Raw genomic sequence first — 17,528 nt, 5'->3', positions numbered from 1 at the left:
TCTTTCCCTCTTTCTCTTTCTCTCTTTCTCTTTCTCTTTCTCTTTCTCTCTCTCTTTCTCTCTTTCTCTTTCTATCTCTTTCTCTCTTTCGCTCTCTTTCGCTCTCTCTTTCTCTCTCTTTCTCTCTCTCCCCCCCCCTTCCTCCCTCCTTCCCTCCCTCCTTCCCTTTTTCCCTCTCGCCCTTTCTTCCTCCCTTCCTTCCTCTCTTTTCTGTTTGTTTGTGAGTTTTGAGTTTCATCTTGATTTGTTGGGGTATTTTGGGGGGTGGGAGTGCTATGAAGTGAAGGCAACCATGCATCTTACGTGGCAGCTTTTGATTTTGAAGTATTTTGGGATCTTGTATGCCCTCGACTAAGGGGCGTCAAACAAACCTGAGACGAGAGTACACTGAGCCCAGCATCTTCGCGGTGCTCGCCGCGGCTGCGTCTGCAGCCTGATCTCACGCTGTTTATGCTGACAGGCTGTTGTTAGCCCTTTAAATGTTTTGTGCGTCGTCATGTAGCTTTATCATCTTGCCATTATTTGAAAACACAGTTTGTTTTTCTAAGGTAATAATATGTGGTTTGTGGAGCTGCATTAAACAGTAAAATCTCTATTTAGATTAGGGGTTTAGTCATTTTGGGATGAGGAGTTCTAACACAGGATGAAGCAGCTTCCTGAACCCTTGTGTACCTTTAGGGAAATGTGATTGTACAGGAATTCTTCAAGCCATAGTTTTTATATCATCCAGATGTATTCATGATAGCTATAGCAGAAGGAGAGATTTTCTGCTCACTACTTCCCTAGGTCTAAGCATATAAAAGATGCAACTTTTCTCATTCCACAAGTCACAATTTTTTAAACAGGTAAAAATATGAGTTTCTGATACCTCTTTTCACATTTAATGGTATGCTAATCCAAAAATAATCTAAGCCATTTCATGGCAAGATATTCCTCAACATGAGTATCAGGGTCCCAAGAGTTAATTCTGTGAACAGCAGTACTTGGAAAGATGATACTGAATGGTATTGTGAAAGTGAATAAATGATGTAACAGAATGTCCTTGTTTTTTTCTTCTGTGCTATCATCAATTTTTGTTTCCTGGGAAATTAATAGATTAATTTTCCTACAGTTACCTGATTTCTTTTCAGCAGAACTGGAGAAGGTCAAATGTACTTGAGATCTCAGAAGTATTAATGTTAGATTATCCTAAAATATGCGACCATTCAGCTAACATATCGTAAGTCTCTAAGGAAATCCTTAATCAGATGCATGAAGGAAGATACATCATGCCCAACAACAAAAATATCTGTGCAAAGGGCGAAGTTAAGCAGAACAAGGGTGTGCAGATTTGCAACTCTGATGTTTGCATTAAAAAGTCTTCACATGCTTAGGGAATAAAGTATAATTTTATGCTGTCGCGGATTGCTCAGAATGAGCAATGACTCTCTTCTCAATATTCGGGGACTGATCGGCAAGTACTTGGGTTGTGGTGTTGCTGCTTCAGTGCTTCTCCCAGATGCTTGCATGGGAGGAATACACGTTAGCGTAGTACGAGCGTATATAACATGACAAAGATGTTTACTTTTGGTGAACAGGAGTTGCCTTGAACCCTTCCAGCAAACTTGGCCTTCAGTCAGAGGGCAGGGAGGGCACTGCGGTTCCCTGGGTTTGCGCTGAGGGAGCGCCCCAGGGAAGCCTGCGGGAGGCTATGCCGGGGGGAAGGGAGCAGCGCCGCTTGCCTTTGGGCCGCCGTCACACTCCTGAGATAGCTTGGCCAAGCACGCACATACTCTGCTCGCTTCACCTCTTCTTTTGCATAAGTGAAATGAAGATGATGGGCTGGCATCATCAGCATTAAAAAATAAGCCACCTGCAATGAAGTCCTCACCTGTTTGAAATTTGTAAAAGAATGGCTTTTTGTCAGTGAAAAATACTTGAGACTTGGGGGAGGCTACAGAATGGTCCTAGAAAAAAGTTCCTCTAAAATGCTTGCTCTGCCTGCGACCTCATTAGCCAAGCTTGCCAAGCCAATGATGCTCATTGGCTTTGACATTGGCAAAATGGAATACGCAGCCTTCCTTAAATGTTTTTTGTCAACTTTTTTCAAGTGACCCACTTACATAATTGGCCTCTGGCTTAAATTAAAAAACATACATATATATATATTTGATCCCTGACTGATTTAAAGGTTTATACTGGCTAGTAGCACTACATTTTGGATAACTGCTTTAATAGTACTGTGGCTTTTAAAATCGAAACAGTAATTCTGAAACTTTAGCATTAGCTGGGTTTGAAAAAATCACAAGGCTTTTATGTTTTCACTTTGTCATTCGGTTACAATTAAAGGGCAATAACCGTCTGAGGAAGAACACATTAAAGGGCAATATAGATTGTGCCCTGAAATACGTCCCGGCTGGGAAGAATAAATCTCTTTGCGTGGCCACATAGATTTACATTAAAATGTTATGTTAGTATTCCGACCAAACAGTTTGAGTGCTGGCAAATCTGGCTGGCTGGGCACTCTGACACCTCTCTGAGGCAGGTTTCAGTCTGCGGTCCCCTGCAACCTCCCAAACGTCCAGCGAGAGCTACCCAAAAGGAAACAGTAGGTTTTCCTTTAGTTGGAGGTTGACTCTGAACTAGCCAAATCCGGGGCGAAAACTGTATCAGAATTTCAGTATTTTGTTTGTTTGTTTTTTCTTTTTTCAACAAAGCCTTTTCCATGCTTTCTGTTAAAGACTCTATGGTCCAGGAATTTATTGTTGCTTGTTTTTTGGTGGCGGTGGTGCCAATGAAAGCCTATGTGATAATAGCCACCCCGATTCCAGTTATACAAAGATGACATTTTTTTCTTTCCTTTCTCCTCCTCCGTCCTCAGAAAATTAGATAAATAATTTCTTCTTAGTGTAAAATGATATCCAGAGGTCAGTCTCTGACTTTGCTGAGAGTCTTTTAAGGGATATATCAGCATACCACTTAGCTCTTGTTGAATTAAATGTAAATACAGCTCATACAAATATTATTGGAGAAAAAAATGACTGTCTGTGCAGCTTCAGATTTCTAACAGAGTCTAAGACCTACAGGATTAATGGAGTCATGGTCCTTTGGGGTTTTGTCCCAGACCACACAGGTCTTGTAAGAGAATAAGGCGATTTTAAGATTGATGGACTTTGTTCATATTCGGTGCCATTACCTAGGCAATACTGACCGTTTATCTCCTTTAAAGTAGACAGAGATAGTTCAGCAGGAAATGTTATTATTTCTCTATTCCTAAGGGAAGGAAATGAAAGATAGGAATGCTCAGTTTGTTAATTGATGGCACCTTGTGAAAAAATCCTCCCCCACACCCCCCCAAGTATTTGAAATCGGTATGGAATCAGATGAAAATGAAGAATAATTATTCAGACTGGAAGAAAGAACTATTCAGGAAATACTCATGAATGAAACAGGTTTTAAAATTTCAAAGGAAGCTGTTTAATATTTTTAGTCAGTATTTATTTTTCTCATTTTTTTAGTTCCTCATAAACAATTTGTAAATACTGGAAATACGATACATTCACAAAGAAAGATACAATATTCTCACTTAGAAGTCTTTATATATATAGTATACATATCAACAATAAGGGACAATTGAAGTGCTTTGCAAAAAACAGCTTAAACCCTGATCTTCTTCAAGTTGTATATATTCTTAGATTTACATATACATCCTTAATAGAACTACATGCAGAAGAGGGTTGGGTTGAGTGTGTATTTTATGCTTTATATGGTATGAGTAACTGTTTAAATCAAGGGGCTGTGTACTGGGGAGACGTGCCATGCTATAAGGAAAGTATCTGTCTAAACTGATGCTGAAACACACTTAACTTCTATTTTGTACCTGTTTGGTGATGAGCATTTACCTCGTCAAGTGGGATGATGTAAGTCTTTATTTTATACAGTTGCTTGTATTGTATCTGTTACATATTACAGTATTTTAACTCCTAAAATAAAAGCCCAGGAACTGCATAAGCCTTTATAAAGGCTTTAATGAAATTGATTTTAAATACTTGAAATTGTTTGCCTCGTTAAAGTTTTTACATAAATGGACTGGAGGGAAATGTACTTTTGTGTGAGAACTGCATTAGCTAAAACACAGGGTTGAAATGGTTGAAAAGCAGGGTTAAATGTCAGTTTGGAATTTCTTTCCTGACTTTAGTCCATCCTGGAAACTTTGGAGGAAGAATATTTCAGGATTTATTTCTGATAAATCAGAATACAGAACTAAGCTCTAATGGGCAGTCTTCCAGTTGCTTTTTTTCAGTCTCAAGGAAATCATGCAAATATTTCTGTGAGTAAAAGCAGGATTAGGCTTAAGGTAGTCCTCAGCAGTTCTCGGAGAAGATTCCCTATTTAGCTGATAAGGCTGGTTTTAAAGAGCATGTTTGGATCTTTGTTAGCATGATTTTTCTGTTTTCTGTTCAGTAGATGAAGACGGCAAAAATAACTAAACTGCAGCAGCAGACTTGTCCTGATGCGCTCACTGAGTGAGCTGCTGTTAAGAGAAACAGAAGTCTGATCCAAATCCTGCCAGGGAATTGGAGACTTAATTTGTTTTTCAAGTATTTCACGTTAGCACGTAAATGCATTAGACCACAACAGTGCAGCTGATGGCAGAACACAGAACGATTCAGTTTGCATGGCACCTCTGGAGGTGGTCTAGTCCCCTCTCAAGCCCCTGCCCTGCCCCAGGTGTTCATACACATGGATAAGATCCCCCTGAACCTTCTCTTCCCAGGTCCTCAGCCACTTCTCTGACACAGATGCTCCAGTTCCTTCATCATCTCCATGAGCATTTACTGGACTTGCTCCTGTAAGTAAGTCCATGTGTGTCTTGTGTTAAGGAGCCCATGACTGCACCCAGCACTCCAGCCGTGGCCTAACCAGGGCTGAGTAGAGGAGAAGGATCACCTCTCTCTGCTTGCTGGCAGTGCCCTGACAAATGCAGCCCAGGGCCGCCTTTGCGCAAAGGCATGTTGCTGGCTCATCGTCAACGTGGTGTCCACCAGGACCCCCAGTGCCATTTCTGCAAAGCTGCTTTGCAGGTGTTTGGCCCCAGCCTGTGCTGAAGCTCCATTCCACCTGCTGTTCAGAGGCTGCCACAGCAGATTGAGTAGCAGAATCAAGGCATTAATTAAATAACTTGTGTTGCAAAAGAAAAAGCAAAACAACTTAATAATGTTCTACTATTAAAACACTATTGAAATATTACAGACTGTATGAATGTCATCATTGAAAGTATCAGTACCCTTGTCTAGTTATGACTTTTCAAAATTCCAGACACTGGAGGATTAACATACCCGTCCCATCAGAGTGTCTTAAAATGGACCGAGATGTGCCTATGTGATAATTTCTAAAGAAGCTAAACCCCTTAATTCCTTATGGCAAGTATTTGAACTAGAAGTCCTGTAGCACTTTGGCAATTCAGATTGCTTTATTTCAGCAATGTTCCCGTGTTAAGTTTTACTCCGTGGGTATTTTAAAGTTCTAAACACAACACTGCAATCAAAACAGTGCTTAACTTCTGATCATCTTTGCCAAGTGCACAGTCATCCAGTAGTATCATAATTGATCTCAGTACTAAGGTGCCAAACTCTGTGTTGCTGAAGGATAGTTAGATGATGTAAATAGCTTTTTGTGTTTTGCAATAAAGCAGACTTTTGTTGTGCTTGATGTAAAAGCGGGAGATGAAGGTATTCTTTTATTGAAGCAAACATGTGGAAAATTGCTCTAGATTGTTATAGTACAGAGCATCTCCCCCGAAAGGAATGTGGTTCATCTATAGGGCAAGCTCTGACTGTGGCATTTTATTGGGGTTACTCCTGGACTCTGTGTGGTCAAAGCGAATAACGTCATGTCCATCCAAACCGTTACAACCATGAGAGTGGCACATTTTCTCATCTATAGTGTTATATTCTAAACTGTCACTAAGCATTAACTCAGTCACTGGTGAAGTCCTACCACCTAGAGATGAACTCTTCCTCAAAATGATGTTTTCCACTTCAGTGCTAGTCGTATAGCAATTACTGGGTCATTAATATCATTGCATGCAATTAGTGACAGTGGAATGAGTAAGAGGTTTGTTATTTATTTAATATGAACTTTCACTATAACCCTTTCTTATCCAAGTGCTACAGACAGAAACCAGATTTTCAAGGCAGATGAACATCCTTGAAGAGTGGTGTTGAGTTTGTATGATACCAAAAATAGGTCCTCATTTAATGTTAAATCTTCTGCTTTTGTTTCCAGCAAGCCTGCTTGTCATTAGCAGCAATCAGTGTAACCTGAACGCTAACTAATTCTATTAGTCCTGTTCAGCTGAACTGTTAAGCAAAGCTTGCCGTGGTAGTGGGGAAATATTTGTCCCCATCCGTGAGAGGCTTTTGCCAGTAGTGTGCCGGGAGGAAGGATGAACTTACGTAAAACACTTGTTTGTGGTTGGTGAAGTTAACTAGCTAGTAATCTGTTTTAGATGCATACTTTCTGATAGACGCTGAATACATCATAATTAGTGGGCTTACATCTGCCACAGTTACTTCAGCGCTCACAAATATATAATTTGTTTATGTAAACTAGAAGCAACCATGTGTGCAGTAGATCATTATCTGACAACATTTTGCAAAGTATGTGAAATATAGAACTGAAATACTTTTAGAAATGCTTAACTGTAATGAAAGACTTAAATTGTCATTCATAGTGATACAGTATTGTGGTGCCTTTTTTAATTTTTTTTTTTTTTTTTTTTTATGATCTCTGAATCATTCCAAGAGGATTTTGAAAAGGCACACTTAACAGCAGTGAAGCAAGTAGGATTTTATTGTGGGTGGGTAGATGCTGTGACCTTCTGTAATGGATAATAACTCGGCAAATAGTTTACTGTTTAGTACACTTCAAGCTGTGGCATTCCTTAACCCAGAGATAAAGTGGTGCTGTTTTTAAAACGATAGGTAGCAGAAGCCAGTTGGGGCTCACAGCTTTTTTGATACTTTCCAACTCTATCTTGCTCACTGTCTCTTTTTCCCTTTATGGAAAGCCTTTGTTGACATAAAGGGCTTTTTTTTTTTTTTACCACCTGTATTCTTGTATGATGCCACGTGTCCCTGGAATTAAGAGAATCATTTTGAATATAGGAAAGGGGGAAGCTTTACAAGAACTCTCCTCTTAGTTTGTGTGTAATACTTGGGTGGTCCTTCTCAGTTGGACGACACGAGATGCAGGAAGGAGAGTACGGATTTCCAGAGGTGCGCCTGGAATTAAACACTTGGTATATACTAAGGTATATTGCAGTACAGAACTGATTGGCCCTGTCTTGCTTGTGTCTTCCACATTGCACCCCCCAAAAAAAATGAAACAGTAATAAAATCTGTCACTTTCTTGACATATGAAAACAAGTGGAGAATTTCATGGGGAATTGCATAAAGACCGCTGTATCATGAGTCTCATCTAAGTACCACAAGTCACGGCATTCACATTTGGACAAGATACATTTTAGTTAGAACAGTGGTTAGAAAAGTGAATCACGAAGTTTCGCTGCAGAGCCTTTGCCTTCTTCCAGGCAAGAAGAGGCCTGTTTTTATTTTACTTCATTTTGTTCTGGTTTTAGCTTGACTGGGGAGGGCATTGCTGCTTACTTGCTGTGCAGAATATAATTTGTGGATCCTGTTTAGATATAAATCCTGAGACATACAACATAGGACTTAATTAAAAAAACAAGAAGGATGAGAAGTGGAAAAGAAGAAGGGAGAATTCTTTTTCTCTCCCTCACAAGGAAGTTTTACCTTGTGTGTGGATAGAGGGAAAAAAGGCTGGCTTCAAGAGTATTTATAAATGTTCTGTAGTGTTTAGTTTAAGAAAAAAAAAATAAATTTGAAGAAATGTGTGGAATAAGATTGAGGGAATGAGAGTTTCTGAATGGTCTGTAGCTTGAGAAACTCCTCAAAATTCTGCTGCCACTTCGACTTTGCAAGTAGGACAAATAAAAAACAGACATGTTGTTAGAAAAACGCAAAAATATTGGTAAACCATTTTTGTACATTTTTCGTTACTGTCTTGGTGTCTTATATTGTATTAATTGAGCAAATTCAGCAAGTTTTTTATCTTTTTATTAAAGATCCTTCCTTTGTCTCTATAAGATCAGTAGAAAAGTTAGGATGTGATTTTATTGTCGAATCACAAAGAGTTAAACAGAGGAGATCTCCAGTCTGTAGATAGAAACACAGACAACATGTTGACAGTACTTTTTGCAACTACTCATAATGCATTTAAGTTTTAGCACTTGTGGTCCAGGTTTGGGACCGCTGATAGTTACTTTTTGGAAGACAATTTAATTTTTTTTTTTAAAGTGAAGGTTTCAGTGTGAGTGTCATTTTTTGTCACTACAAGCAAGGTTAAACCGTTAGTTGCTAGTAGGTGAAATTAGTATATTCTCTCTGAACTTTTCTGCAGCTCACCCAATGTAGTGTTTGCCAAGCTACCTGTTCTTTGGTGAGTGGCCTGAACAGTTTTTTTTGGTTGTTTCAGATCTCCATGCAGATCTGGCATTGCTACTAAGTGGAGACAAAAGAAAAGAATTTAATTTCATTTAATTAAAACCCTCTTTCTATTACCTCAGCTGCCTTGTTCTTCATCCCTGGCTGGTCTAGAAACAACCTCCATGTGTGATCTGCGATTTGTGGTTTCGCAGTGTGTGATTTCTGGTGTTCTTAAACCTGTCCCATAAATTTAGATAATTTATGGGAAAGAAGAATTATTTATTTGGTGCTTTACTAAGAGAGTCATTAAAAGGACCAAAAAGCAGATGAAAGCAGTCAGAGCACAAACACACGGTGCCTGGCCAAAATAGTGTTCTATTACTTAATAAAATAAAAAACCCTCAAAAGCTTTACATGCGCTTAGTAATCCTGTGAGCGCATATGAGATCAAGTGCAGCTTTGCTTTAAGAAGAACTTCTTACTACTGTTGGAGCTAAAGTTTTCATGGATCTTTGCTGCTGTTAAGGCTTTTCCATTCCATTTCTAAGCACAGCTGGGGAGAAGTAGAGATGAGTAGGGTTATTTGATTTTATTTAGCTCTGATTTTGAGAAACCTATTTTCTATGCTGAATTCAAGCAGTATTTAAGAAAAAAATTGTGAAAAACACTACTCTTGGACAGTACTGATCTACCCCAAAGAAAGCTGCAATTTTCATTTTTCAATTAACAGATCCACACCAACACCAATTAATTTTTGATGACCGTGTCAATGATGTACCTTTGATACATTGCCAAATGGCTTGTATCATCCAGCACACCAAAGGGAGACAAAACCACTTTTGCCCTCACCCACCAGTTGACATTGCTCATTCATTCCTATAGTCTGTGGTTTAAGGTCCATTTAGTTTTCACTGGAAAATTAAGTACAACGATCATAATTTCTCTCTTCAGCTATGTAGTCCGTTTCTTATTCAAGCTCTAGAAAGAAATGTGTTACAAAGCTGTGTCGGTTCAAAGGATATGACATTTAATTTGCAAGTAGGTAATGTTTTTCATAATGCTAAAACATGAAAGTATGGGTAATAATTGTGGCAGAATTAAGAGGCTGAGATTTTTGTCTGCTGGTGTTTTCTTTTAAGTAATTGTGATGGCATTTTTTCATTTTGTAATGTGTTTTTAGGAGTGAAGGAAGTTGAATTTTTGTGACTGTGCCTTCATTTCTAATCTCTCTGTGAATGAAAAGCTATAGGCAGGCACAAATCCAGCGGCTTAATTCTCCATCTGATTAGAGCAATGTTACCAACCTGATAGGTTGAAAACAGCCAAGATCCATGCAGTGGCTTAGCCTCCTGGGAGGCAGGGTAATAACAATCAAATGAAGACATATTAAAATGTAATATTACTTCCTCTCCATGGGGACTGTATAAGAATCATAGCCAGGAACTATTCTTGTCAGCTGACTCTGTTTCGCTCACTGATTCCCTGCCTCTGCATTTATGACTAATGCCTTTCATACAATAAACAACACTTGTGAGGTTTTAAAAGCAAATAAATGCAAAACATCATACATTTATTTACATGAGTTACAGGGTTTTTTCGGGGGGGTGGGTGGGTTTTTTTTTTTCTGTTTGGTTGTTTTTTTTAAATAATTTATGTATTTTGACGAAGGGAAGGCAGAGCTGAAAGGAAATGCGTTGGTCTGAATAATTTCATTTCCTCTTGTGCATGGGAGAAGAAATGTATACCAGCTTCTCCAAAGTAAGTATGTATCAGCAGACTCTTAGCCATAATTTCACAAGTCATTTTTTTTCTGAAAGTTGAAACCCCAAACTTATATTCCTTATAAAATGGCAGCTGCTGTTGTATTCAAGGAATGCAGACACACAGTGTGTATACGGCGCTCAAACATCATTTCTGACTGACTGCTGTAAACATTGCCTATAAATTACCATGATTTTGTCAGAAAATCTTAGAAGTAATAGAGATTTTAGGGCAGTTATACATGTTTATTTGTAGGTGTGGATAAACTGTTGACTGAACAATTTAGTGCGCTTTTGACTGCAATTATTAGTTTTGCAATTGACATCAGTGGAGTAGGACAGGTCTCAGAAAATCAGAGGTACCTACCCATCAAAAGATTTAAAAATATTTTTCTACCTGTTTGGCAACATTGTACTTACTTTTAGTTTCCTGTGTGTTGCTGTATTAATACAAAGGGAAGTGTGGGATCCTGGGAACATTAAATACTCATTAGAAACTTTATATTATTCATTAATTATGTTTATTAATATTAATATTTAAGTACTATCTAGTCTTCTCAGCACAGCGCCATGTATGGTAGTTCATGTGTGAGTAATTGCCTGTAAAAAATATCCATATTTAGACCTAAATATAAAAAAAACCCCAAACCTGTTCTTTTTTACATATATGTATATAAAAATAAACTGTCTGGAAGGCCTAAAACTTGATCATATAAGCACACCGTAGAGTAACATTTCCATTTTAGACACAAGAAACTTGTGCTATGTTTCTATGTTTATACCCAAAACTCCTATCAGAAATGCTTTTTTTTTTTTTTTTTTTGAAACATCCTTCCAGTGTGAGCAGAGCTCCAGGCACAGGGTCACTTGCCTCCAGAAGTGTGAGTGCAGTGGTGGAGCTTACATGATAGCAGGTATAATTTTAATTTGGAGATCAATATAGAAAGGCAGCGGCAAGTGTTTGGGAGTATTTTGTACTCACTCCCTTGTTTGACTTCTGCACGCTGAACTGTCAAGGGGCATTAGCTGTGTGAAACACTGTTTTCTCTGATGTCTCAGATTACTTCTTTTTCTCCATGCAGCTTTTCAAAGCTTGAAACGATGTGTTTAAAACTACCCACTTTCTTCCTGGTACACTAGGGATATGTGAGGTTATATTTCGATAGTCTTAATGAATTTTGAAAAATAATTTCCTCCCGTGGCCTTGGGTAATTGTCAGTTTAATTACAGGGAGAAGCCGAGATGGAAACTTTGCTTTGTCACTGAAATGCTCCTCTTTGAAAATGTCCCTGTTCCTCGGGACGTAGCAGCCCGTACTCTGAGCTATAACGTAGGCTTTCCGAAAACCCCTTGAAGAACTGTGGAAAAAGTGAATACTTCTGCAGATTCATTCATCTGACATCAAAGCTATGAAAGCATTCTTTTAGCAAGCCAGCGAGGCAGATTGCACTCGCGTAGGCACACAACCAGACTCATTGTACAGCTGGGCCTTCCCGTTTGGAGACTGTATTTGAAGTAATTTTGCATTCTTTTTGCCGTCGTACTTTCTTATTCTGTACTGAGGTCAGACTGCATCCTCTGCATCTTATTGAGGTCTCCTGCTCTGTGGGTTAAATGGATAGGCCTTTAAAGAATAAAAAGGCATTGATGTTCAGAAGCAGCAGCACTCGATTCAATTAAAATCAAGTAGAAGGTGTTTAAGGAGATGTGAGCCCCTATTGCCTCGATTGAAAAACAAACGAAGAGCAGCAGAAAAACACAAGACAAAATCAGTGTTTATTAGTTGCACTTTCGGTTGATGCTCAGCTTTGGTATTTCTGTTTTACTGCTTCTTTTTTCCTTGTCCTTCTGCTGGTACATTGGCAAACAGGTCATAAAAAACACTTTCAGCAAAGACACATTTGATTTATGTCGAGAACGGGTTCTTAGTATTGATTTTTTTTTCCCTGTGGAAAAAAAACAAAAGAAAACAAAACTATATGTCTCCATTATTTTCTGAGCCTGGCAATGCAGTGGCACATTTCAGATCGGCTTTTATCTTAAATTACTCATTGTGCTCTTCTATATTTTAAAAAGTCTTTTTGCAAGTTAGAAAAAAAAGAAGTAGTTGCACGTACGGCCATTGTCATGTTTTTACAGGGATGAGGGAACAAGAGGAAGAACTGAGAGGGACCACGCATGAGAACAAGGGAATTTTAGTGAAAGAAAGGACAATTTGGGAAGTTGGTATGGTGGCTGTAATTCGAGTTAGTCACAAAAGAGGCAGAAGTGGAACAAAACCAAGAAGTAGATCAAAGGCTAGGAAGCAGGGTTCAGCGGTATGGGGTTTATATCTTTACGGGTAGAGAGAAGATTAGAGCAAGAAAAATACTGCCATGGGGCTAAAAAGACATTGTGAAGGAAAAAGGAAATATACATAGGCTGCATTTAAAAGAAAATCCCCAAGGAAGGCGACAGAGAAGGAGCGAGAATTAAAAACAAAGATCCGAACAGTGTGAAGCCCTGGCTGAATTAGATCCCGAGCTGAAAGGAGAGGGGCAGAGGCAGGAAAGTGCTGCTTAAGCAGTTCACCACCGTTGGGGCGAGCAGCGAGCTCCCTTATCTCCGATTTGATGTTTGTTTTCTCCAGCTGGTGGCCGGGTGCCGGCGCGCCTGCGTGCACCCGCTCGTGCGTGCTTTTTGGGCCATGGAGAAGCAGCTCCAAGAAATGATGGTGAAATTTCCACTCCTGGGACAACTGGGGTGGGAAAACCCACGCTCCCTAAATAGCAAAGCCGGATTCCCCCGTCGACGGACGTGCCTGCTTTGCCACCGCAGCCGGGACACCAGCACGCACGCCGACGCGGCCAGTGCCTGGCGCGGCGCTGGTGCCCGCAGCTGGGGAGCTGCTGAATAATTTTCCAGCAGCTGTTGGGGGTTTGCAACCAACAGCTGGCTCGGGCGGCAGCGGTGGCGCACCCCTAGAGCGTGACTCAACGTTTTGGATCCTCCAAGGGAGTTGTGCATTGCACTCAAATCACATCGCAGCGTCAGCTTGCGGCGGGGGTGCGCGGGGGGGGGCGTGGGGCGCGCGGTTCCAGCCGGCACCTGGATACGCGAGAACCATATAAACACAGGGGAAAGCAGCCGGTTGTTTGTACGAGCTAAAAGGTTTCCGTGAGAATAGAACATATTCCTCCCTGCCGCCCGCCCCCACGGAGGCTCCTCAATGCTGAGAAAAGTGAGATTGTACTTTAAAATATTAAATGGTTTTCCAATCACTGCAGAATCTCTGCTTTCACCTGGGTCTTTTGTATGCGTTCACTTCTTCCAGCAGGAGATTTGTAATAGAGGAAGCAGGTGTAACGTGGTGATTATAAAGATATTGGGGGAGGGAGGGGAGGAAGGGTGAATTTTCAGTGCTTTGCTCCGCTGAGCCTGCCAGGGCTTCCTTTTCAGCTGACTCCATCACCTTCTAGCAAGGTGCTGTGTTTTCGTCCAAGTCAGTCGGTTAGTCAACTGTGCATAGAAAAAATGGTTGTGGGTAAATCTGCAACCTCGATAACGCGTTCCCCCATTTGTATATCCTGTACACCTTACCAATGTATTCATTCCTTTGGCTTTCAACATTTCACAACTTTCCATAGGTCAGCCCCAGCAACAAGAACAGGTCCTGGTAGATGGAAGGATTCCTGCTTTCAGACGCTCATGTTCACATCACTTTGCCTGTTGATTTCCTGATTTTTATTTGTTTTTTTTTTATTTATTTATTTTTCTTTTATTTTTAATCAGCAACATCAAATGGGTCTTTGGAGGGCCTGGATAACCAGGAGGGAGGGGTGTGCCAGACAAAAACCATGAAGATCCTCATGAAAGTTGGACAAGGTAAAGACCATCTGCTGTTTCATGAAATCACTTTGATCAGTCTCACTGTCCTTTTAGGTTTCATCCTTCTTTTAGCAGCGTAGAGCAGAGAGCCAGCCAAGTCTAGTGTGGTCATTCCTCCCTTGTAGTCTGAAAGCAAAGGCTATTTTCTCTTCTTCAGCTACTGACAGATTTCTACAGGAGGAGGGTTAGTGTAATAAGATCTCTTCATTGGAGAGATCCCTAGAAGGAGAGGTCACCTGGGAGTAGTGTGTTTCAGTCATTTTTATTTTTATTTTAAAAACAAAAGCCACAACTCCGCTGTTCAAAATTATTTAAAATACATGAAAGGAGGGAAGCTAATATTTCTATAGTTTGCTTATTACAAATTCTGATTACAGAGAGGTTTTTGTTCATTGTCTCCTTTCACATATAGATAACCTATTGTGCAGGAAGAAAGAATTATTCTTCTAAGCAGAAGTTGGTTTAGTAGTCAATCAACTTCCTCAGTCAAACTGAAATGTCATCTGCAAAGCTTTTCTTGCCTATTACAGGAGTCCCTATAGTTTCTGCAGATGGTCTCACAATTTAGACCTCTGAAATAACTAATACAACCATTTTGCTTTAAAAAGAAAACTATGTACTTATATCTCCCAGACCTTTGCATAAAGATTCTTCTGTTCAAAGCCATTTCGTGTCTCACGAGGTACATAGAGCCGGCTTATACTGCTCCGTACCATCAAGCGCCGAAGCTGCATGAGTTGTCTTTCTCTCTCCCAGATCCCAACTCGGCGGGGCTGCCCCGGCACACAGATCCCACCAAGCGCCCCGAGCAGGAAGCTGGCACCAATGGGAAGAGTTCTACCACCAGCCCCTTTGTGAAGGACCACTCAGGTAGGTGCAGCGGGGCTCACGCCTGGGATGGGGCTCTGTCGGAGTCTCCTCCTTTGTCCCTAACGCATTTTATTTTACCATTAAAGTGCCAGAAAAACAAATGTTTTTGTACTGAGATGAAGCAAAAGCCAGTTGTGATGCTCTGGTGGATAGTGTCTGGAAGCTGCAAGTTTTGGCAATGGATGCTCTCTCCCCTCTTCCATTTTGCAGTAGAAGTTAATTACATCTTGTGAGAATATCACTCATTTACAGGAAAGTTTTTGGATAGGACATTCGCTAAGCAGCTTTACGATGGTAAATGCTGCCTTACATTTAGTACTCTGGCAGATGAACGAGTCTTTCTGTCTTTCTCTTCCCGTATAATACATTATCAAGTGGTTCTCGACAGCCATTTATAAAGTTTATTTCAAGGCATCTATAATTAATGTCCTGATCTTTTAACTGACCATTTAAAGTCTACACATGAATGGCTGTCTTTCACTAAATTTAGAGATTTTTTTTCCTAATAATTATCTGAACAAGATAAACAGATGGTTCCAAACAAATATCTTCAGGATGTGTTTCAGACATTAGGTGAACAAGAAAAAAACCTCAACTTTTAAGACCCAACATCTCTGGAAGAAAATTCTGTGAACTGGGAATGCTAGAAAGCAAAACTTGCTGACAGTTGATTCTGAGGTTCCTGAAATGGCTGCAAGTTTCCCTTGCTAGCTCTGTCATTAGTTACTGGGCTGATGAATCTTCGATATGGCGGTTGCTGCTCAGGCTTCAGCCGTTTCCTACAGAGGTTCCAGTAGGAAAAGTTCACAGTTACATGGACACAGCATCGGCAGCATTCTTGCGCCTCTGAGTGAGCATCAAGAGAGGGAAAGTCAGTTCAAATTTTCAAGTGAGAAAGTGTCAAGTGAGCACTCATTTAATTTTTGCAACAAATAATATGACAGTGTGGTGGCGGCAGCAAATATTCAACAGGCTGTTCAGCACGTGAGCTTTTCCTGACTACCAAATACATGGTGGTGTTTTCTTTTAAGTAAATGTAAGTTAATACAGATACATGCCACAGCCATTTTGCCTGTCTTATCTCCTGCACTGCCTCAGGCTCCTGTGTTTCATGTGCAAGCAAGAGCAGTCCACGTAAAGAAGCACTAAGGGCAGCTTAGCTTAAAACAATGTGGGAAAGATAAAATAGCAGAACGGTGTGACACTGCACAGTACCAGTTGTCCTGAGAATTGTCGTTTCCCTGTGTTATTTTCCCCTCGCAGTCCTAGCCCACCCCTCTCCGCTGCCCGGGGCTGACCGACATCTCTTAACAGATGCGGTGTGCATCAAAGGCTGCCTTGTCAGTGCCAGTCCTCGCTGCTGATGGATGATGATGTATGAAACAGGGTGGTTTGGGAGCTACACAAAAGTGAGACCAACAGACACAAAGTCTTGTTTAATATTGATTGCTGACTTCGGCTGTTTGCATTTAGCTATCTAACAGGGTAATCGGTTTGTCAAAGTTTAGCTGTCAGTTAATTCTTCCAGTCTTGCTTACTCTACACATTTTTAAGCAGCGTAAACGGGTTGCAGAATGGCAATAACTTTTGTCTGTTGTATTTCCGTTCTTTCCAGGATCTAGCACAGATGGCAGTAAGGCTGGGCATTCCAGTATACTGGGTTCAGAGGTGGCCTTATTTGCAGGGATTGCATCAGGGTGCATCATTTTCATCGTCATCATCATCACTTTGGTGGTTCTTTTGTTGAAGTACCGGAGAAGACACAGGAAGCATTCCCCGCAACACACGACAACGCTCTCACTTAGTACGTTAGCCACCCCAAAGCGCAGTGGCAACAACAATGGTTCTGAGCCCAGTGACATTATCATTCCTCTAAGGACTGCAGACAGTGTCTTTTGCCCCCACTATGAAAAGGTCAGCGGTGACTATGGACATCCGGTGTACATAGTTCAAGAGATGCCTCCTCAGAGTCCAGCAAACATTTATTACAAGGTCTGAGAAAACACACAGCCAACTCTGTGGTACAGTTGAGTCGTAGAGGAAACTCACTGGTCAAATGCTTTCTGTTGGGGTTTGTGATGATGCCTGGTGCGCTAGCATTGACTCAAGCACGGGGGGGAGAAGGCGACAGCTCTTTCTCCAGGAGCCGACGCGAGCTGGACAGCTTACCTAGTCTGTAGAATTCCTATCTCGGTGAATAAGTATTCACTAAAAGCTGGAAGACTTTTGTGTAGAAGATGCCCATTCTGATTGCTGTACTCTTGTTACATTCATCATCCTCAAAGCCATGTGCTGTGGGCGTTCAGGCATGTACAAAAGCCAAGGGAAGATGGAGTGATCCATGGATGTTAATAGCTCTAGGCATCCTGGGAAGGTGCTCTAGGATATATCAAGCTTGAAATGCAATCTTCTGACTTTTGTATGTCTCTCTCAGTGCGTACTGGATTTGTCACACAGACCTTGGTGTCTAAGTAAGACTTGTTAAAGTTCTCTTGCTTTTAGTCCGTTCACTGTTCCATTTGTTTCTGTTATCCGGGGCTCT

At 40.7% G+C, this 17,528-nt stretch overlaps 1 protein-coding gene across 1 annotated transcript in view; it reads left to right on the top strand.

Annotated features, from left to right (window-relative positions):
- The window catches only part of LOC104622878 (ephrin-B2-like), a gene marked incomplete at its 5' end in the record, with an annotated part of 22,516 nt that extends 5,500 nt beyond the window's left edge, over window positions 1-17,016 (top strand). The window contains 3 exons of the mRNA XM_010289793.1: window positions 14,021-14,113; window positions 14,873-14,986; window positions 16,602-17,016. Of these exons, the coding sequence (XP_010288095.1) occupies window positions 14,021-14,113; window positions 14,873-14,986; window positions 16,602-16,984 (590 nt within the window). The remainder of the gene's footprint in view (window positions 1-14,020; window positions 14,114-14,872; window positions 14,987-16,601) is intronic.
- Between the last annotated feature and the right edge of the window lie 512 nt (window positions 17,017-17,528).

The sequence above is a fragment of the Phaethon lepturus genome, unplaced genomic scaffold (genome assembly GCF_000687285.1).
Source record: "Phaethon lepturus isolate BGI_N335 unplaced genomic scaffold, ASM68728v1 scaffold3026, whole genome shotgun sequence".
In the NCBI taxonomy this organism is placed as follows: domain Eukaryota; kingdom Metazoa; phylum Chordata; class Aves; order Phaethontiformes; family Phaethontidae; genus Phaethon; species Phaethon lepturus.
Note: the sequence above shows the minus strand (reverse complement) of the source record. Positions and strands in the feature narration are given on the sequence as shown.